Below are 21,252 nucleotides of genomic sequence, written 5' to 3'. Positions count from 1 at the left end.
CGGAAGTGGCGCTGTAGCTCAAGTGGTAGAGCGCTCGCCTTGAGCTGAAGAGCTGAGGGACAGCGCCCAGGCCTGGAGTTCAAGCCCCATGCCGGACAAAAATAAATAAATAAATAAAATAACCAGCGCAACACTATGGCGGGGTCTGCAGTTCCGCACAATACCTGCCCAAAAAACAGAAGAACCGCATGTGGTGCAGAGGAAATGGCCTCACAAGCACACATCCCCCTGCCTTTCCCCAGGGAGTTCATGAGAGACGTGCGGCTTGGGGGGCGGGGGGTTGCTTCCCCCTCCTTCCTTCTGGGACATGGGACTTGTGCGTGGGCCAGTGCCCTGGCGAGTGGTTGGGGCTGGTAGCTGACCAGGCTCCTCTCTGTCCGCAGCGAAGCCGTCTGGGAGAACATGGCACGCATGTGTGTCAAAACCCAGCGTCTGGACGTGGCCAAGGTGTGCCTGGGGAACATGGGCCACGCCCGCGGGGCACGGGCGCTGCGGGAGGCCGAGTCTGAGCCCGAGCTGGAGGCCAGAGTGGCCATGCTGGCCATTCAGCTGGGCATGCTGGTGAGTGGTGCTGCCTCCCGGGGAGGCTGGTGGGAAGGCAGGCGCTGTCAGCTCTTGTGGGGCCCGGGCCTGGGGAGGTGTCCGTGTCGGAGTCCGGCACCTTCTACGCCCTCTCAGAGTTCACATCACATCTGCTTTCCCAGAGGGGCCCACAAAAAGCTAACTCAAAAAGTGCCATCAGATTGAGGCCGAGGGTACGGTGCAGCCTTGAGCAGCGGGCTGCACTTGTGAGCGTGGGGCAGCTCTGAGGAGGGGGCTGCTGTCCACGGCGCTGTTCCACGCGAGGCTGGCTGGCTGGACCAGGCCCCTCTCCAGCCGGCCACAGAACACCATGCGGGAGCGTGAGGTCGTTCTCTGTGTGGCATGTTAGACACCCAGGGTATCTGACGCCAGTGCCTGCTGTGCATCTGCCCCGTGGGCTGGGCCGCTACCCTGCTGAAGCAGTGGAGTGGCCTCTGGGGTCAGCCCTGTGCTCGATCTTCTCCACTCCCAGGAAGACGCTGAGCAGCTGTACAAGCGCTGCCAGCGCTACGACCTCCTCAACCAGTTCTACCAGGCCTCAGACCAGTGGCAGAAGGCGGTGGAGGTGGCCGAGCTCCACGACCGCATCCACCTGCGCACCACCTACTACAACTACGCCAGGCACCTGGAGGCCAGCGCCCACTGCGGCCTGGCCCTCAGCTAGTGAGTACCCGGCGGGCTCCGAGGCCCCGCAGGGAGACGTCTCCCCCGGCGGGGTGAGCCCTGGCTGGCATCGCCTGTCCGCAGGGCCCGGGCAGTTCTCCAAGGAGGCCCCTGCGGTCATGGCGAGTTCAGAAAGCCCGACCACTGCCCTGTCGCTGCCAGATACAGATCCAATGTGCCCCCTCCCCGCTCCCCCCGGCCACGGACCAGTCCCCCCACTCTGGAATCAGTGTGAGGAAATGGGACAAGCCTCCTGAGCCCGCAGCACAGGACACTCTAGCCCCGCAAGAGCACAGGCTGTAGGCCGGGCGCCACTCCCCACAGAAGGCCGCCCTCACCTGTACTGGTGAGGAGGCCGAGGCAGGAGGAAATGAGGCCCTCTCGTCCCCTCCCTCCACAGCTACGAGAAGTCAGACACGCACCGCTTCGAGGTGCCCAGGATGCTGGCCGAGGACCTGCAGTCCCTGGAGCTCTACATCAACAAGATGAAGGACAAGTGAGTGTCCGCAGGCCACCCTGCCCATTAGCGAGGCTTGCTGGTGTCTCTTGGGGTGTTTTTTGGGGGCGGTCATTGCATGTCCTTTCCCAGGTGGATGTGGGGAGTGTTCTTGGGTCTCCAGCCTCTCCCAGGCTCACTGATCGTGCGCCCGCGGCTGCGTGCCGTTCTGCAGGACGCTGTGGAGGTGGTGGGCCCAGTACCTGGAGAGCCAGGCGGAGATGAGCTCAGCGCTGCACTACTACGAGCTGGCCCAGGACTACTTCTCCCTGGTCCGCATTCACTGCTTCCAGGGCAACATTCAGAAGGTGAGCGCCGAGCCGGTCGCCCGGCTGGACACAGTCTGCAGGCAGCCTAGCGCGCCAGCTTTCCCGTGAGGCCCTGGGTTCAACCCCTGATGTGGCCAAAACATACATTTAATTTTTAAAAAAAGAAAAAAAAAAAAGCCCATCTCAGGGAGCCAGCCCATCAGCCCATCAGGTGGAATGAGGTTGCCGGGCCGAGACGAGGCCTCGGGCCGCTTTGGGTCTTTGTAGGCTGCGGAAATAGCCAACGAGACTGGAAACTGGGCTGCGTCCTATCACCTGGCCAGGCAGTACGAGAGCCAGGAGGATGTGAGGCAGGCCGTGTACTTCTACGCACGCGCACAGGCCTTCAACAATGCCATCCGCCTGTGCAAGGTACGGTTCTCCACACCGGCACTGAGCGGCTGTACCCGGACCCTCGCCCCCCCCTCCACCCAGCTGTACCCGGACCCTCGCCCCCCCCTCCCTGACCCCTCCCTCGTCTTCCCCTCACTGCTCTTCATGCTCCCCGCCCTCTTCCCATTCTAGCACCCTCCATCTGACCTTGTATGTGCAGAGAACCCTGAATTGTGTCTGGGTGTTCTAAATCCGGGGCTCGTGAACCAGATGTCAGCTGTTGGACATTGATAAATAGTCCCAATCCAGATCTCATTTCTGGAATTTTCTCCTGAATTGGGTATTTCTTGCAGTGCCTCATAAAATAGAACAAAATACACAAACACCTAGTGAGACCAAGGTGTCATCCGGAGCCAGCCCCGGGAGTCTCCCCCCCGCCCCCCACCCCATTAAGCAGCACGCTGGAGGTGTGGCTCAAGTTGTAGAGTGCCAGCTGTGAGTGAAAAAGCTGAGCGCGAGTGAGACCCTGAGTTCAAAGCCTAATACAGGAACAGAAAAAAAAAAAAGAAAAGGCAGTGCCAGACAGGACCTGCAGACACCAGGCTGAAGGAGACTTACCCACCCGGCCAGACTCCCAGATTGCAGCCTTAGCTGTGTGCGGTGGGTATGGCCCATGGAGTCCTGCCTCCCCTCCCCGCAGGAGAACAACTTGGATGACCAGCTCATGAACTTGGCCCTGCTGAGCTCCCCAGAGGACATGATCGAGGCCGCGAGGTACTACGAGGAGAAGGGCGAGCAGATGGACAGGGCTGTCATGCTTTACCACAAGGTGAGGCCTGGCCCCACCCAGGGACCGGCAGGCAGCACCCTTGGTGACCCGGGAGGATGTGAGGCACGTTCCTGCAGCCTGCGCAGCTGCTCAGAGTCCACGACTGTCCACAGGCTGGCCACTTCTCCAAGGCCCTGGAGCTGGCCTTCGCCACCCAGCAGTTTGCGGCTCTGCAGCTCATAGCAGAGGACCTGGACGAGAAGTCGGACCCCGCACTCCTGGCCCGATGCTCCGACTTCTGCATCGAGCACAAGCAGTTTGAGAAGGCTGTGGACCTGCTGTTGGCTGCCAAGAAGGTTCAAGGCCAGGGGGAGAGGTGGCTAGGGTAGGGGTGGTGAGAGGCTCCACTGTGGTGGCACACGCCTGTAATAAGAGATACAGAGCAGCTGTGCTCAGGCCCAGGGCAGGACAGCAGGCTGCACCCAGCATAAGCGGAGAGCTCGTCTCCCACCAGCCAGCAGGCCTCCACGGACAAGCACAGCAGGAAAAACATACACCTGCTCACTCAGATGACCAACCACAGGCAGAGCACACCACCCACACGAGTGACCTGCAAGACTGGCGCTGCCCCTCAGCGCTTCAGCTCAAGGCGAGTGCTCTACCAGCAAGACTGGGCGCTGCCCCTCAGCTCCTCAGCTCAAGGTGAGCGCTCTACCACTTGAGCCACAGTGCCACTTCCGGTTTTCTGGTGGTTTATTGGAGATAAGAGTCTCTCAGACTTTCCTGCCCGGGCTGGCTTTGAACCATGATCCTCAGATTTCAGCCTCCTGAGTAGCTAGGATTACAGGCATAAACCTGGCTCACTGATATAAACCTAACTACTCAGGAGGCTGAGATCTGAGGATTGTGGTTCAAAGCCAGCTCAGGCAGGAAAGTCTGTGACACTTATCTCCAATAAACCACCAAGTCTGTGACACTTATCTCCAATAAACCACCAGAAAGCCAGAAGTGGCGCTGTGGCTCAAGTGGTAGAACACTCACCTTGAGCTGAAGAACTGAGGGACAGCGCCCAGGCCCAGAGTTCAAGCCCCACGACTAACAAAAAAAGGAAGGAAGGAAGGGATGGGCCTGTGTGGCTGTGTCTAGTACAGTGGGCTGGCATGCGGGGAACATCCCATCCCTTCCACCTGCGGCCCAGCCCAGACAGCGGCCGCCATGGCCCTGGCTTCCTCGGGTGTGGGGGGGGGAGGGGCGCGGGGATGTGCAGGCACACCAGCCCTCGGCCCTCAGCATCTCTGCTTCCCTGCCCCTCTCAGTATCAGGAGGCTCTGCAGCTGTGTGTGGACCAGAATATGACCATCACTGAGGAGATGGCTGAGAAGATGACCGTGTCCAAAGACTCAAAGGAGCTGACTGAGGAGTCGCGGCGAGAGCTGCTAGAACAGATTGCCAACTGCTGCATGCGCCAGGGCCACTACCACCTGGCCACCAAGAAGTACACACAGGCCGGGAACAAGCTGAAGGTGGGCCGCCCGCTGCCCCGTGGAGCCAGGCATCCCTGTGGATGTGTCATGCAGTGCCCTGCTTCCAGCCTTTCTGGAGCCGGGCCAGGCAGCTCACCCCTGGCTGCCCGCCCAAGCCCTCCCCCATTGTCTTCCTAGGCCATGAGAGCGCTGCTCAAGTCTGGGGACACAGAGAAGATTGTGTTCTTTGCGGGTGTCTCCAGGCAGAAGGAAATCTACATCATGGCTGCCAATTACCTGCAGTCCTTGGACTGGCGGAAGGAGCCAGAGATCATGAAGAACATCATCAGCTTCTACACCAAAGGTCGAGCCCTGGACCTCCTGGCCGGCTTCTATGATGCCTGTGCCCAGGTACAGACCCTCTTTGGGGTTCCGGCGGGGGGCGGGGAGGTTGGGGAGGATGGTGGAGCCCCAGTCCTGATGGGGGCTCCTCTTGGGCACAGGTAGAGATCGACGAATATCAGAACTATGACAAGGCCCATGGCGCACTGACCGAGGCCTACAAGTGCCTGTCCAAGGCCAAAGCCAAGAGCCCGCTGGACCAGGAGACGAAGCTGGCCCAGCTGCAGAGCAAGATGACACTGGTGAAGAGATTCATCCAGGCCCGCAGGTAGGTGCCCCAGAGGCCCGGCGCAGGCCGCCTGGAGCCCGGCTTGTACCCCCTAGGCTCCGTTTGCACCTCATTCATTGTCCGCAACTCTAGGGGAGTTCAGGTTGTCTGCAAGACCACACCAGACCAAGTACCTGCTCCCAGCTCCTTGGACTAGATAGGAATTTGGGGGATACAGCTGAGCCGCACCCAACAACTGCTTCAAAACCAAGGCGCCAGCCGGATTGTTTGAGCATCAGAGCCAGCGGGAGGGAGGCTGGTGTGGAGGGGAAGGGGATGAGGGGGCGCAGTATCTGATAGGGGACCTGGCGGGGTGTTGGGGTTAAGTGGGGCATCGAATGAGGGGCAGGTATGGTGCGGGCAGCGGTGTTAGCCGATCTCACACACACAACTCAGCTCCACCTGGCTTGCCTCTGTTTTTCAGGACTTTTAAATCTATTGCTGGATAATTCAGTTTTTCAAAGCAGCTCCTGTGTCCGTGCTATAAGGAGCAAAACAGCTTCTGCCGAAAGATCAGTTGTTTTTACTTATCTGAAAATAGAGTTCCCAACAACGAGTTCCCAAAACATTTGAAACAACGTTTCAAATCCTGTAGCTGGGGGCTGGAAAGGTGGCTCAGTGGTAGAGCGCTTGCCTGGCATGCCTGAGGCCCTGGGTTCAATTCCTCATCACCACATAAGCAAAAAGAAAAAAGCCGGAAGTGGCGCTGTGGCTCAAGTGGTAGAGCGCTAGCCTTGAGCTGAAGAGCTGAGGGACAGCGCCCAGGCCCAGAGTTCAGGCCCCACGACCAGACCCAAAAAAAAAAAAAAAAAAATCCTGTAGCTGTGGACTGCAGCAGACACAACAGTGGGCTCCGGGAAGGCTGTGGACTGCGCGGACACAGTGGGCTTCAGGAAGACTGTCTTCTCCCAGCCTGGACTCATTAACCAAGAACAGGGTGCAGGACAAGGGGCCGGGGAGACAGCCCTGCAGCGCTCAGCGCTAAGGCAGGCAAGGCTCTGGGCTAGTGGCCAGGTTGGCTGATGGGCCCTGACCCCGTCACAGCTCATTGTCCACTCTGGACGGGTCACTGTCTGCCAAGACTACGGAGCCAGGGCCTGCCGTAGTGGCCGCGCAGTTACGCCCCGCCCTGAAACCCCTGCACCTGGCACACGGGCTGACCTGTGCTCTGCTCCTCCAAACTGCCTTGGAGATGGCACACGTCCCTCTGTGGGCTTCTTCTGGAATGTTCCCTGGGACTAGGTTAGGAGACTTTGGCTTGGGACAAGGACTTGGCTCTGCCATCACCAGTATTTGTTTTTTGGTTTTGGGGTGTTGTTTTTTTTCTTTTGGGGTGGGGGTTGTTGTCGTTTGTGGAGGCTGAACTCTGGGCCTGGGCGCTGTCCCTCAGCTCTTCAGCTCAAGGCGCTCTACCACTTGAACCCCAGCACCACTTCCGGCTTTTTTCTGCTTATGTGGTACTGAAGAATCAAACCCAGGGCCTCATGCATGGGGGGCAAGCACTCTACCACTGAGCCAGCTTCCCAGCCCCACCTGTGAATCAACTAATAGATAAGGAATTAGTGGAATAACAACTCCAGAACCTGTCACTGGCCACTGCCCGGGGCTGCTTCTGCAGGACAGGAGCCAGCCGGCCTCTGGCTGTGTGTGCCCCAGCTCAGACCTCTCTGGTCTGCTGGCAGGAACTACACGGAGGACCCCAAGGAGTCGGTGAGGCAGTGCGAGCTGCTCCTGGAGGAGCCAGACCTGGACAGCACTATCCGCATCGGCGATGTCTATGGCTTCCTGGTGGAGCACCACGTGCACAGGCAGGAGCACCAGATGGTGAGGCCCCTGCTTCCCCGGCTCCCCGCAGCTCGGTGCCCCGGTGCCCCGTAGCTCAGTCACTGTTGGCAGCCTGTCCATCCTGCTGTCCTGGAGGTGACAGGCTCCCGCAGTCACCCCAGACCACGGCAGCTGCCCACAGCGCCGCTCCCCCTTGCTCCAGCTTGTGTGGTCATGCTGTCCACCGCAGCCCCACTTGCACACATCACTTGGTGTGGATCCATCTCTGTCTGGTAGGACGTGTAACTGTTTCCTTCACACAGTGAGGAAGTGTGCTGTGCTCTGTTCCTCCTCCACCTCCCCTCGCAGCCACACCTCTGACTCCCTTCCTCCCCGCTCTGTTCTCACGTGGGGCAGTTGCTGCTCCTCCCCTTCCAAGTTCACCAGCTTTCCTTCCAGCGTCTGCTCTGCTGCTGCTGCCACCCAACTCCTCATCCCACACTTGGTCCTTTGATCTCTGGCGTGGCATCTTCCCAGGCCTGGTTGTGTTCAGGGCACACGGGCGCCAGCCTCTGCACCCTGGCATTCCCGGGCCCGAGCTTGTTCTGTGCCCAGCAGTGTGCTGACACACACAGGCAACCGTTAAGTGCCCAGGGAGGCATCTTCATTCCTGGAGGTTCATGCCAGCTCTCCATTGACAGACAGCTAGGGATACGGGCTGATGGCTTTTTTAATGGCACAAAGCCACTCACATTTTATACTGATCTCTGGCGATCTGTGCAGGTTGCGTTCTAGTGTACACTCAAGGCCCACCACGCAGGAGACTTTAGTTCCAGGCCAGCGAAGCCCTCCTCTCCAACAAGCAGGTGTCTCAGTGTGGATGAATAGTCTGCCTCCCCCTGGCAGGCTTGTGCCAGGCTGCCGCAGGCCTCGGGTCTGGGGCTCAGCTGTTTATACCCATCACAGCTTAGTGTTAGCAGCCCAGAGCTCAAGACATGTGCCACGAGGAACCCAGTGGCCCTTGTCAGTGCTGAGCAGCCTCCGCGCAGCGGGAAGCTGCGAGGCTGTCCCTACCCCAGGGCAGAGCGTCGGGCGACGGGGGTTTAGGACACCTCCTTACTGTGAGGGGATGGGGGCTCCCACAATCCCCGGCCCTCATGACCATTAGGCATTCACGTGACTCATGATCTCTGCCCTAGGCCTACAAGTACCTTGAGGAGATGCGGAAGAGACTTCCTTCCGCCAATATGTCCTACTATGTGGACCAGCGCACGGTGGACGCCGTGCACCAGGCCCTGGGCCTCCCGCTGTCCCGCATCATGCCTGAGCGGATCCGCCACAACAGCATGGAGGACCACAAGGAGGTGGACGAGGAAGTGGTGGAGGAGGTGGAGAGTGAGCCCTGAGGCCCTGCTCCCCGGTGCGAGCCGCACATAAATGGGGTAGTGGCAGGGGCAGGGCCACGCCTGGGAGGCGGTGTGCTGTGGGCCTGCCCCGTGTCCAGGCCTCGAGGATGGAGGGCAAGCCGCCTCTGCGTGCCCGGCTCCTGGGGGCTCCTAGGATGCCATTTAGCTCCTTTCAGGAGAGTTGGACTCCTCGTTCCTATGTTCCCCCAACCACAGATGGTGGAGTCTAGCTTCTAGAGCTTTGTGTCCTTGTGGCTACTTGAGGCTAGTAGATGCCCCTTTCTGCTAACTGCCCAAGTTGGCACAGACAGCCCCTGGCAGGGCCCCAGGCCTATGCTCTGATGTCCATGCTCTTCTGCCTCCGGGCCCGCCTCAGTGGCTATGACTCCAATAAAGTATTTTCCCAGAGGCCCGGGCCCCTTCCTGTCTCCCATCGTGGCTGCCCTCATGAGGCATGTGAAAAACAGAGGAAGATGGCGTTATCGCCTGCTACCCTGTTTATTTTCCGGGACCTAGTGCTGAGAAGCCCCGCGCTATGGGACCAGAGGGCCAACCCGACTGCTTTGCTGCCCGACACCCTGAAGGAGTATGGTGGAGCCCTCCCGGGGAGCCAGCTAGACCCCATCCACCCTGCCCCTTGGAGGAAGGGCTGCCCTGGCCCAGAGCCCCCCACACACAGCCCATCAGTGGGGCAGGGACCGCACAGAGCCCTCCTGTCAGCTGAACACAAGCCTCCTCGACTGACAGCAGGGCCGGGAAGGGGCTGCGGGCTGCACGCTGCCCAGCACGGCCCTCCAGGCCAGGCACGCTCCCAAGCCACTGCCTCAGGCCCTCCTCGGAGGCCACCCATCCCCTCTCCCTGTGGACGGGACACTGCAGGACTAGGGGGAGGAAGCAGGGAGGAGCGAGTCTTTGAGTCTTTCCAAAAGCAGCAGAGCCCTCACCGCCATCTTCCTGCAGTCCTCATCCACGTCCTTCTCAGCCACATCTGCCGAGGGAGGAGGGAAGAGCAAGACAGGTGGCACTGAGGGACTGCCCTGTGCCTTTGCTTTAAGATGCCCCGCACCACCACCCACCACCCGTTCCCATCCACCACCCTCCTCCTCCCTCTGCCACCGTCCACCACCCTCCTCCACTGTCCATCACCACCCATCCCCCTCCTCCCTGAGAGCTGCAGACCGGGCCAGGCGATAGAGCCACGTGCAGAGTTCCTTTTCCAGACCCTCTACTGTTCCCCCAGCTGCTGCAGTCACCCGAGTGACCCCTGGTGATCACCGGCACACGCACCAGCCAGCCAGGACCTGGCTTCCAGAAGCTCCTCCGGCAGGTCTCCCAGCAGCCTCTCCGCCGGCACACTGAGGAGAACGGAGGCCACAGCCGACAGCAAGCCCTGGCGCACGTAGCTACCGGCACGGGGTAGAGAAGGGGAGGCGTAGTGTGGTAAGAGGAAGCAGAGGACAGACTGCACGCTGCTCCCGAGTCCAACAGACACCCCAAGTACCCGCACTCAGCCCAGCCCCCTTAGCCCCCTGCTCAGCCCATCTCGTGTTTGGGAGGTGCCAGGCCCGTTTCCCCAGAAACATGGCCGCCCTCACCCCCACAGGCACTCACGTGTCGACGTGGAAGCGAAGGGCCCACACGAACTCCAGCAGGGCTTTCCCCATGGATGCAGCCACCTGACACCAGAGCAGGGGCAGGTGGGCATGGACTCGGGTACACAGCGCTTCCCACCCGTGACCTGACCACCGTCCAGCCCAGGGATGGAGACAGGGAGACAGACGGACATGTGGCAGGGGCTGGGTGGTTGCTCCCACGCTCCTCAGACGCCTCTGGTTCCCATGCCTCTGCTCACCGTGGTGTTCACAGCCAGGTACATCAAGGCCCCTAAGGTATGGATTAGTCTTCCAAGAACCAGCTGGTCATCTCCCAAAAGGTCAAAGGTCACCAGCGGTCTACAATACAGAAGAGAGGAAAGGCAGCATCAGGACTTCAGGGCTGGCTGCCTGAATTCCTGGGCTACTGCAGGAGACACCCCCTCTTGTATTGCCTACTCTGACCCACACAGTACAAGCCGGGCCCTGAGTCAGGAGTGTAACCCCTACTGTCACCCCAGCTCTCAGCCTGAGTAAGGGGTGGAGCCCAACTCGGAGATGGAAGGAGTGGCGGGAAGTGGGCGGTGCCAGGCAGGCTCCGTGTTAACACAACAGAACCCTGAGCCCGAGACAGGAAGAGAGCGATGGATGACCAATACCCTCACCACACGCTCCCCAGCAGAGGGCCCTTCCAGACATGCTCACAACACATTTCTGTGCAAAACCCCATCTCAGATTCTACCCTGCAGCACCGTGTGCACACTGCATTCAGGGCCCCAGAAAACCCGCTCACCGGTCAAAGCGCTGAATGAGGGGAAAGAAGAAGCACCCAGCCACAGAGTTGAAGTCGTTGGGGCCACTTGGCAGCCTCTGCCGGGAAGAACCCTGCCAGACACACACGGTCCCATCAGATGGCCACGCCAAGACGGGCCAGTGGCTCATGCCTGTAACCTACTTCCTAAGGAGACTAAGATCTGAGGATTGTGGTTTGAAACCAGCCCTGGCAGAAAATCTGTGAGACTCATCTCCAGTAAACAACTCAGAAAAAGCTGGAAGTAGCCCTGTGGCTCAAGTAGAGTGCTAGCCTTGAGCACAAAAGAGGCTCAGAGACAGCGCCCAGACCCTCACTTCAAGCCCTAGGATTGGCAAAAAAAAATTTTTTAAGGTGGCCGCTATGTCCCACAGGTCACCTCAGCTGGAGGCTGCAGGGTCCGGCACCGGCCTGCTCCGGCCCCGGACATCCCACATTCACCACGCCTGGTCCTCACGGTGGGACTTCTCGGCACTGTGATGCTGAACAGCCCCCAGGCTCTCGGTCAGCCCTGTGGAAACCCAGACTGTCTCGATACTGCCGACATGTGGGGTAGGGTAAGATCACCGCTGGCCGGGAAGCCCAGCCACACGGCGGCCACTGGCTGGCTTCTGATGGGCTACTCCAACTCCCATTTTGACTTGCCTCACCAGCACAGGAGCCGCCCCCTGGTGCACACGGACCCTGGGAGCACCTGACTGCTCACCCTGCCACCCCCTCATGCAGTCCAGCTCGGCTGACCTTGGAGAACCGCCGGGTCTTGCTCCTGATCCGCTCTTCCACAACCACGCGCCAGTCAGGAGCCGCAGCGCTGCCAGGCTGAGGGGTGGCCACCGCTGGCAAGCTCTGGGGACCAGGACCGGGGAAGCCGTAACAGCCAGGCCTCTGGAGGCGCCCTGGCCGGGACAGCTCCTGGGCTGCCAGAACCAGGACCTAGAGGAGAAGACACAGGGCGGTGCCACAGCTCTGCGGAAGGACCTTCTACACGTCAGCTCCGCGGCCATCAGAGCCCTGGGGGGGACCTTGATCACTCTCTGCAAGGATCTGGGGCTCCCTATCTTGGGGCAGCTTGGGACCGAGAGGGCCAGGGCACTTACGTCCAGGATGTCCATGCGCTGCCGGAGGCTGTAGTTCAGAGCGTAGAATTGTGAGGTCAGATACTCTGCTACCTAAGCCATGAGAAGAGAGACCGCCATGGGCCCGGCCTCCCGAGGCTGCTGCAGGGCACGGGACAGCGCCTGCGCCGTGCTCCCCACCGGCTGCCCTGGCTGCGTCACTGTGCGGGGACTCACCCGGGCGGGGTCCGTGACCGTGACCAGCACCAGGGCTCTTTGGCGCAGTCTCTCGAATCCCACCAGGCAGGTCCTGTCCTCCAGGTGCAGCAGCACCCTGGCCAGCTCCACACTCACCTGGCACAGAGCCAAGGGGTGGGGTCAGGGGCCCACGGCCCCAGCCAGCCACTGCCCACGCGGCCCGGGCCGCCCCCCGCCACCCGCTCAGCAGGGCTCTGATGAGGCAGGCTCCCTTCCAGGAGAGCTGTCACCACGTGGCCCAGTCCCTCCTGCTCACCTCCCGAGTGGCCTCAGGGCTCCTGTGGACCAGGCCCTCAAGGGCCTGCAGCGCGGCCTCCCAGCACTCCGGGTCCTCCGACGCGGCCAGGACTGCAGAGAACCAGGCAGGCCCGCCTCAGCCCCGGGGCCGGTGGGCCCGGGCGGTCAGGACGGCCATGAGGATAGGCGGGCTCAGCCACCCCTCGGCCAAAGCCACAGTGAGGCCCACGTGGGACCCCAGCCAAAACCCACCTTCCACACAGTCTCGAACATACAGGGGCACCTTGCTGCTCTTCAGCACCTTGTCCTGTGACATGTCATAGGGGACGAACTCATCGTCACTGTGGACACAGAGCAGACGGCAGAAGCACCTGTCCCCAGGGAGCAGACTCCCACTCTCCAGGGACAAATCCTGAAGATGCTGAGATTCCCCCAGGACTCCAGGAAAGGCAACCAGCAAGGGCTGCAAGAATCAGAGCGGGGACAGGATGCTCGGGCTGAAAGCAAGAGCGGAGGCGCCGGGAGCACAGGAGCCCCGCAGGGCACCCCCTGCCCAGACCGCTCGCTCACTCACCCCACTCTCCAGGGGCCCTGCCCTACCTGTCCAGCTCCGAGCCGGAGCCCTGTGGCAGACCTGGGGACTGGGCACCATCTCCGGCAATCTCTGCAGGGGTCTCTGCAGCCGGAGGAGCCAGGGATGGGTCTCTAGGGAAGGACAGCGAAGTGATCGGGGGCCGCCCGTGGGAGCCTCGGCCGGCGTCTGTGGTGAGGCTTCTGCCACACCCACCCACATCATCCCTGACTTCCACCCAGGCCACCGACTTCCCAGAGGGAGCTTCAGACCAGGAATGCGGGGGCCCTCACCTCGCCTGGGGGCTGTCCCCCAGAGGCTGGGGGGTGGCCAAGGCCAGCATCTCACGGCTCACCTCGTCATCGTCTTCATACTGCAAGCGCAGATGTGCCAGGGTCAGCATTGCCCACAGAGGCGCATGCCCCCGAGGGACAGCCGCAGCCTGGCCTCCCCAGTCTGTCCAACCCCATGGAGCCTGGCCATGCTGAGCTGGTTCATCTCCCCTGCGAGGAGCTGAGGATGGCCGCGGTGCCATGCCCCAAGGGCATCCCAGGGGCTCAGCAGACAAGGGAACTTGGGCCGGCACCGTGAGACTAGGCAGGGCGCGGTCAGGGACCATGCAGGTCAGGCCCAGCGGTAACCGCTGGCACAGCAGGCAGCAGAAGCAAGCCACCTGCTCAGAGCGACCTGTCGCCAGCTTGGCCAGGCCTCCCAGCAGCCCCGGGCAACAAGACAGGCTCTTCCCCCGCCCGTCTGGAGGACGTCTGTGATGAATCCGGCGCAGCCCCCGTGCGCCAACACCCCAGCCCCCAGGAGGCCGGCCCCGCCTACCTGGAACTTGAGGGCGGGCCCCTCGGGGTGGGTGCGGGAGCTGAGGGCTTCGGCCACGACCATGCCCAGGCGGCGCACGGCAGGCAGGCTGCTGTCCAAGTGGCACCTCACCCCCGCCATCATGCTGGCCAGCAGTTCTGGAAGCAGCAGACATGAGCCCTGAGCGCTCCTGGGGGCGCCCACGGCAAGGCGGCGCCCGGGCCACGCGTGCCGCACGCTCACCGTCCCGCCTGTCCTGCAGCTCCGGCTCCCCGAGGTGTGCCAGGCAGATGAGGATGGCTGTGCTGATGTAGCGCTGTTGAGCCAGGGGCGCGTGCTGGACGGCGCTGCCGCTGCCCCACGTCTCCAGCAGCTCCTTCAGTGCCTGTGGGTGGTGTGGTCCTGCCTGGTCAGGCAGCCACTCTGCCACGGCTCAGGACCGCGCGTGGCTGGCTGTCCAGCCACTGCAGGGGGCTCCGGCACACGCAAAGCTAGACCCGCCCTCCCCACCCGAGGACAGCCCGGGCACCCTGGGGATGAGATGAAAGGCGGCCCTTACCTGGACGAGGAGCGGCCGCCGCTGGCTGTCCGCGGCCAGGTACCCCAGCAGGCTCTGCAGCATGGGCGTCTGCGGCAAAAGCCCGCACTGTCACCGCAGAGAACACGCTCTCCCTGCCACCTAGTGTTTCTAAGGCAGTTGTCCGTGTCTTCCAGGCTGGAGCACACGCTTAGCGATGGAGTAGCTGGCCCGAGTTCCGGCTCGCAGAGCGGAAGTCACTCAGCACTGCACTTGGGATCCCAGCCTGCCTGTGGCCCCACACCCCGGTGTGTTTCCCATGCCAGCGGGACACACCGAGGGGCAGCTTTCTCCTTACTCTTTGGCCTTCTTCCGTGAGCAGAACTATGAAATTCAATTCCTTGACTCCCAACTCCCACTTCTCCTTCCCCTGCGCTTCACTGACGGCACTGGTGGGGACGAGAATCCTGCCACCAACTCCAACACCTGCTCTGATGGCCGCCATTGGCCACGCTCGGCTCTAGGCTGCCAGCCTCACTGGGTGCTGACCTGGCCTCGGGCCGCTCATTGAGCAGCTGCTCTTTCACCCAGGAAAGGGCACCTGACGTCCACGCTGGCACCTGCAGTTCTTGCTTTGTGGCCGTCCCGTTGGGACTGTGGGGCGAGGGGCTCCGATACCCCCTCACGGGGTTGGGTGGGGCAGCTCTGGCTCTCCATCTACTCGGGACTGCACTTGCCCACCGCCCCTTGGCCAGCAGCTGAGCTATGAAGAGCTCAGGGCTTCCCTCCTGCTCTATGCAGAGTGGTACCTGGCTGCCAGTGTAGGCCGCTGTCCCCAGCTGCCCGCCACGCAGCCAGTGGGGGACTGAGTTGCAGCTCCACCGTGGCTCCACTTCAGTCCTCACAAGAGCCAGAATGACTACCGGGCCCACAGCCCACTCGGCACACCCCTGCTCAGGTCTGCCAGCAGCCTAGTTGGCCTTTTCAGCTCCCTGCCTCCTGCCGTTGCCACAAGAGAGACCCAGTACCAGCTCAGGTCAGCCTGGCCCACCCTCCTGATGGCTCACTCGGAGGCTGCTCCGCTGGGCCTGGCCAGGCCTCCTCCAGGGCGCTGCTCTCGCGTGCTCAATAGGTCTGCTGCAGACCCCTGCAGCCCTGGCCTGCCCCCAGGGCCCAGCAGCTCCTGGTGAGGCAGTGCACTGCTGGCTTCGCGTGCAGCGCGGGCCCCCTCGCAGAGGGTGATGGCTGTGAGGCAGGTGGCACACCCAAGACAGAGTTCAGCTCACAGTAATCACTAAGAAACCAGCCCCACTGTCCCGCTCTTGACACCTGATGCCGACATGCTGGCACCCTGAGCTGGACGCTGGACGCTGGGCCACAAGGACGGTGGCAGCCACATCCTGGCATCACGGAACAGAGCTGGCAAGGGCACCTCCTGGGCCGGAAGGAGGGCCAGGGACCTGTGGAACGCCTGCCTGGTGCCCAGTGCCCGGGTCACAGCAGCCTGTCAGTAGGGAGGGAAGTGCCCCCACTTCACCGACCCTTCGGGGGGGGGGGGTTTGTGCATGTGGCGCTGGCATGGAACGCCAGGTCTCATGCAGGACAAGCAGGCAGGCTCTTGCCCACCAAAGCCCATTCCCAGCCAACTCCGTTTCTGGTAGAGTTCTTCCAGTGCTCAGGGCAGCACACGCCCTGCTTGCTTTCTCACCGTGTGCCGGTACTGCAGGAACAGAAGCTTCTGGGTCAGCACAAACTGGGCCTTCTTATTCTTCACCACTAGGTTCCCCAGAAGTCGAGACAGGACTTCAGGCCTGTGGGTAGGGACGGGAGGGGCTGGGTCACAGCCGTCCTTGGAGGAGTGTAGGAAAGGCACTCTCCCATCTGTGTTCTTCTCACCAGGAAACGCCAAGGGCCCTGGGACTGAAAAATCCTGTGGACTGCAGAGGTTGGGGGTCTACTTGGGCAGAGTTGGGAGGCCTGTCAGAGGTTGGGGGTCTACTTGGGCATAGAGTTGGGAGGCCTGTCAGAGGTTGGGGGTCTACTTGGGCAGAGTTGGGAGGCCTGTCAGAGGTTGGGGGTCTACTTGGGCATAGACTCGGGGTGGAGGGGGGGCAGCTAGGCTGTGAAAAGCATAAGGACCTGCACTTGTGCAACCAGTGGCTATCTAGAAACACCGATGCTGAGGAAGAGCCAGCCCTCGCACCCCACAAGCACAACCAGGGTGGAGGGCACATAGACAGTGGCCTCAGTGGGCTCCCCACCCGCGCCCCAGAGAAACACTAACTCAGAGGGGCACCTAGCAGCTTACCCCGGCGCAGCCTCCATGAGCCCAGTCAACACAGCCTCCATGGCCCGATCAGGCACCTGCTCCACCAGGCGCCAGCAGACCCGCTGCCACAGACAGCTGTCCTGGGTGAGCGCCGTCAGCCGGGGCACCAGCACGCCCAGGATTTCCTCTGAGGAGACACAAGCCTGGGCCTCAGGAGCTGTGCCCGGCCAGGGGGCCACGGGCTCACAGCACAGCCAGGACTCAGAGTGGACACCACAAGGGGTCCACTGAGGACAAGACTGTGGGGATGCACAGTGACACCAGACTACCCCCCACACCCACTCCCATACCCCCCACCCCCAAGGAAAGGTGCGAGGGGAATGGGTGCCACTCACTCTGCCTGCCCTGGATGCAGACCTTCCCCAGGACTCGAGACACGAAGGAGACACAACAGTCCTGGCCCTCTGAGACAGAAAACAAGACTGACTGTGAAGGCGCGACGGCCGTAAGGAAGCCAAGAAGTGGCTCCTTTTTGTGAGAACACTGCTCCACTCAGAACAGGTGTACAAGAACAAGCCAGTCTCCTGCCAGCCAAGATCTAGACGGGGAATGGCACTCAGAAAATGCCAAAGCTTCACCCATGCCAATCAGCCCACCTAGCCATCACTAAATGCCTGCCACGTGAAAATGGGCAGAAAGTCACCAAGGAAAAGCAGGTACTGAGAGGGGACTCAGTCACAGGCCCACTACAGAACTGCGGCCTGGTGGTGGACACTGGAGCAGCTGCCACCACTCACGAAAAAGTAAAGAACTTGCTCATCAGTGAAAGAGGAGCCATGAGAAGATCGAGAACAAGGAGAGACCTGGGCTCATGAGCCAGGGCTCATGTCTGTGATCCTAGCTACTCAGGAGGCTGGTATCGGAGATCATGGTTCAAAGCCAGCCTGGACAGAAGTGTCTGGGCAGAAACATCTATGAGAGGACTAGAAATGTGGCTTAACGGTAGAGTGCTTGCCTAGCTTGCATGAAGCCCTGAGTCCAATTCCTCAGCACCACATACACAGAAAAAGCCAGAAGTGGCACTGGGGCTCAAGTGGTAGAGTGCTAGTCTTGAGCAAAGACAGTGCCCAGGCCCTGAGTTCAAGCCCCAGGACTGGCCAAAAAAAAAGTGTTGTGAGCAGCTCATATCTCCAATTAGCCATCAAAAAGCCAAAAGTGGAGCTGTGGCTCAAGTAATACACCACCAGCCTTGAGCAAAAAAGATAAGGGGGCTGGGCACCGGTGGCTCAAGCCTGTAATCCTAGCTACTCAGGAGGCTGAGATCTGAGGATCATGGTTCAAAGCCAGCCCGGGCAGGAAAGTCCATGAAACTCTTATCTCCAATAACCCAGAAGAAAACTGAAAGGGCACTGTAGCTCAAATGGTAGAGCGCTAGCCTTGAGCTGAAAAGCTGAGGGACAGCGCCCAGGCCCAGAGTTCAAGCCCCATGATTGACCAAAAAAAAAAAAAAAAAAGATAAAGGGCAATATCAACCCTGAATTCAAGCCCCAGTACTGTCACATTTAAAAACAAAGGTTGGGCTGGAAGCATGGCTCAGTAGTAGAGTACCAACCATGAATAAGCAAATGTAACAAGAGGTCCCAAATTTCCAGCCCCACTACTACCCCCCTCCAAAAAAAAAAAAAAAAAAAAAAATAGGCCATGTTGCAGGAGTCGGCAAAGGTTCTGACACGTCTACCCTGCTGGCACCCTGCTGGCATGAGTGTGACAGCCACGTCCTCATGGAACTCAGTGGCTCCTACTCCCACCTTACTCTTGAACACGCCTATAGAGCTAACCTCTGACACTCCATGGGCTATGCTGGATTTCTGGGTGACTTGGAGGGGTCGAAGTCAGCCTCAACATTCGCCTCAGACCCAAAGACCTCAACACGGTGTGGACGCCCAGCACAGGCACAGCCAACAAGGACAAGTCCCTTGTGCAGTGCAGTTCAGCTCAAAGGACAGGCATAGAACAGGCCCCAGCTTGGTGGCTTTGCCCAGTATCCAACCAAGGACTAAGGGAATTCAGGATCCCCCCCTGCCCCCATGATGAAGCCCCGGTGCCTAACCTGATCGTGTCACCAGGACCCCAAAGTCCCCACAAGCCATCAAACCCTCCTTAGATGGGATGGAGGAGGGGATGACAGCTAAGACGGTGGAGCACTCACCTCGGAGGGTGTCCACGGCAGCCCGCAGGGCCCGGGCCACCTCCTCCCCCAGCAGAGGGAAGTAGCTCTGGGGGAAGAAGGGAGCCAGGTTGTCCCGCTGCAGGCGGTTGCCCAGGAGGTCAGGCAGGCCCACCACCCTGTTGAGCAGTGTCTCCTGGAGGAGCGGGAAGCTGGGCTGCGTCCGTGGCCGACACTGCTCTTCTATCAGAGCTGCCACCCTGCCCTCGCTGAGGAACCTGGCCAGCAGCTGCGCCATCTTCATCAGACGGAAGCTGGGGCTGAACAGTGCAGGTGTGTTAGAAGCCCCCGAGCCTCTCCTCCCCCGCCTCCCACAGCCCTTAGCACGCAGGCGACATCGGTGTCCTGACTCATGAGCTGAAGGAAAACTCCTGTTCTGAACGAGCGGATACTGGTGGTGGGATGTGAGTGCCGCTCAGAGTGTCCTCACAAGGAACGGCATGTGACCTGACGGCCAACCTGGAAACCGCCTGGGACTGGTGTCTGTGGCGTGCCTACAGCAGCTAGGCCACGCTGCCCTGAGCGAGGTCAGCAGGCGCCAGCTGTGCTGCTGCCGCTGGAGCGGACTCGCTGCCTGCACCAGTGATGCGAGCCCTGCTCGCCCAGGCAGCGGAGAGGGGAGGCAAGGGCCTTCCCCGGGAAGAAATGGACACCAGGGTCCAGCTGTGAAAGGACAGTTCTCAGTCCTCTTTTCACGCCTTCCAGGACACCCTACTGTGAGGGCTGAGAGGCCCATGCAGCTGCCGGGTTTTCACCGTAACCAACCGCTCCTGGGCCACGCCCCTGCCCCTCACCCGGCAGTGCCCTCGATGGCCTCCATGATCACCAGGAAGGCCTGGTCAGCAGGGCCCTCCAGGAAGAAGCTTCCCCAGATCTGCTCCAGCTGGCCATCTGGGGTCAGCTCCAACCAGCTGGGGCTCAGCTTGCTGAACAGACATCTGAGGAAAGCCGAGAAGTGTATAGTGGCAAACTCTTCTTTCTCTCTGCCAAGGGCTGGGTCGCCCGCCTCACCCAGATACCGCTTCAGGGCACCCAGGGTGGACAGGATGTGAACCCCATCCTCAGAAGAGGACAGGGTGTGAATGGCTTCTCGGACGGAGATGCGGACGGCAGACAGCTCAGGGTCCATCCTGCAGGGCGAGCCTGAGGGTCACAGGAAGGCCAGAGGTCAGCCGAGGTGGGGAGGCCAGTCCCTCCTCCCAGGCTCCTCGCCCAGAGCTCACCTCGGCCTTGGCCTTCCCGTCCCGGCCTCCTCATCCCCCTCCCTCCCGGATCCTGCCAGGCCTGGGCTTCACAGCCCCCACCTCCTGGGCACCGACCTGGGCCCCCCCCCCCCACCACCGGACCCCGGCCCCGCCCCCGCCCTGGCCCCGCCACCCCCAGGCCCAGGCCCCGGCCCCGCCCCCGACCGGGCCCCCCACCATCACCAGCCTGGTTCCGACCCAGCCCGACCCCCGACCTGGCCCCCGCCACCCCCGGGCCCCGGCCCCGCCCCCGCCCTGGCCCCCGTCACCCCCGGGCCCCGGCCCCGCCCCCGCCCTGGCCCCCGCCTGCCCCGGGCCCCGGCCCCGCCCCCGCCCTGGCCCCCGCCTGCCCCGGGCCCCGGCCCCGCCCCCGCCCTGGCCCCCGCCTGCCCCGGGCCCCGGCCCCGCCGCCGACCTGGCCCCCGCCTGCCCCGGGCTCCGGAGCCGTCGCTGCGCCCCGGGATCCCGGGTGCCGCCGACTCCCCGCCTTGGATTCGTCACCGCCGATTCGCCACAGCGCCGCGGCCCCGGGAGAACTGCTCAGTCCGTCAGGACCGGCCAGCAGCCGCGAGTTGGAGTCTCCCGGCCGAGGCGGCTGCCGCGGGTGTTTAAAGGCTGTGGGCCGGAACGCGCCAGCCGCGCCTGACGAATTAGTTGTGCGACGGCAGCGACTGGGTCTGCGCCTGCGCAGAAGACGGCTTTCCTCTGTGGGCGTGGCCCTGTGGGGCGTGGTCTGTGGCCGTGTGGGCGTGGTTTTACCTTGGAGTCTGGCGGTGGGCGTGAACTCCTGCTGTCGGCTGATCCGCAGCAGTTGGTCCTGGGGGCGGGGGCGGGGGGGGCGTGACTGTGTCTCGAGACGTTGGGCCTCCCTCGTGGCTGGGGCTCTGCCCGGGCTGGCTTTGAACCATGATCTTCAGAGCTCAGCCTCCTGAGTAGCTAGGATGACAGGCGTGAGCCACCGGTGCCTTGCTCTGGATGAACAGTTTTAAATGGAAACCATCCTTGTTCAGAAAGCCTAAGGCCTGCTCCTCCATCTTGGGCCTTGAGGAGCCAGTGGTTCCCCAGGACAGGCTCCATCCCTTCCATGAGCCAGGCCGAGCTGTGGGTCAGTGGCCTACCCCTTGGCCTGGTGCTCTGGGCTCATCAGTCCTGGGGAGGACGGATATCTGGTCGGGGACACTTTACTGGGTTGTTTTATTACCACAAA

General features: G+C 61.7%; 2 protein-coding genes across 4 annotated transcripts in view; one reads left to right on the top strand and one right to left on the bottom strand.

The window, feature by feature from the left end:
• The window catches only part of LOC138825410 (intraflagellar transport protein 140 homolog), a 58,974-nt gene extending 50,112 nt beyond the window's left edge, over positions 1-8,862 (top strand). For 2 of the 3 annotated variants that reach the window (XM_070019918.1, XM_070019919.1), the window contains 12 exons: positions 384-561; positions 1,055-1,245; positions 1,646-1,741; positions 1,917-2,049; positions 2,278-2,421; positions 3,083-3,211; positions 3,325-3,507; positions 4,468-4,674; positions 4,813-5,025; positions 5,118-5,284; positions 6,967-7,108; positions 8,248-8,862. In XM_070019918.1, coding sequence (XP_069876019.1) covers positions 384-561; positions 1,055-1,245; positions 1,646-1,741; positions 1,917-2,049; positions 2,278-2,421; positions 3,083-3,211; positions 3,325-3,507; positions 4,468-4,674; positions 4,813-5,025; positions 5,118-5,284; positions 6,967-7,108; positions 8,248-8,454 — 1,990 coding nt within the window. In that variant the 3' untranslated portion in view covers positions 8,455-8,862. The remainder of the gene's footprint in view (positions 1-383; positions 562-1,054; positions 1,246-1,645; positions 1,742-1,916; positions 2,050-2,277; positions 2,422-3,082; positions 3,212-3,324; positions 3,508-4,467; positions 4,675-4,812; positions 5,026-5,117; positions 5,285-6,966; positions 7,109-8,247) is intronic. The other variant, XM_070019920.1, reaches the window with a different exon arrangement.
• Positions 8,863-8,894: 32 nt separating this feature from the next.
• LOC138825411 (telomere length regulation protein TEL2 homolog) lies at positions 8,895-20,732 on the bottom strand. The gene is made up of 21 exons (XM_070019921.1): positions 20,461-20,732; positions 19,596-19,944; positions 18,784-19,061; positions 16,970-17,038; positions 16,614-16,761; positions 16,014-16,116; positions 14,348-14,416; positions 14,032-14,173; positions 13,810-13,946; positions 13,272-13,351; positions 13,008-13,112; positions 12,660-12,748; positions 12,427-12,518; positions 12,150-12,266; positions 11,955-12,026; positions 11,599-11,790; positions 10,840-10,931; positions 10,307-10,406; positions 10,066-10,130; positions 9,742-9,857; positions 8,895-9,442 (listed from the first exon to the last, which is right to left on the bottom strand). Exons 2-21 carry the CDS (start codon positions 19,928-19,930, stop codon positions 9,336-9,338), a joined length of 2,508 nt encoding a protein of 835 aa, XP_069876022.1. The 5' UTR covers positions 19,931-19,944; positions 20,461-20,732; the 3' UTR covers positions 8,895-9,335.
• Between the last annotated feature and the right edge of the window lie 520 nt (positions 20,733-21,252).

Source organism: Dipodomys merriami, unplaced genomic scaffold (assembly GCF_024711535.1).
Source record: "Dipodomys merriami isolate MVZ:Mamm:240054 unplaced genomic scaffold, mDipMer1.0.p SCAF_137, whole genome shotgun sequence".
Lineage (NCBI taxonomy): Eukaryota > Metazoa > Chordata > Mammalia > Rodentia > Heteromyidae > Dipodomys > Dipodomys merriami.
This window is presented reverse-complemented; position numbering and strand designations above follow the sequence as displayed.

Bases quoted from the DNA above. Each gene is read 5' to 3' on its own strand.
- LOC138825411 (XM_070019921.1), bottom strand. From the start codon at position 19,930: ATGGACCCTGAGCTGTCTGCCGTCCGCATCTCCGTCCGAGAAGCCATT. The intron at 13,113-13,271 runs GTGAGGGCCCCC...GTCCTTCCCTAG, and splicing joins GGGGACAGCCCCCAGGCGAG to AGACCCATCCCTGGCTCCTC. The intron at 12,749-13,007 runs GTAGGGCAGGGC...CTGTGTCCACAG, and splicing joins TCCGGCTCGGAGCTGGACAG to TGACGATGAGTTCGTCCCCT.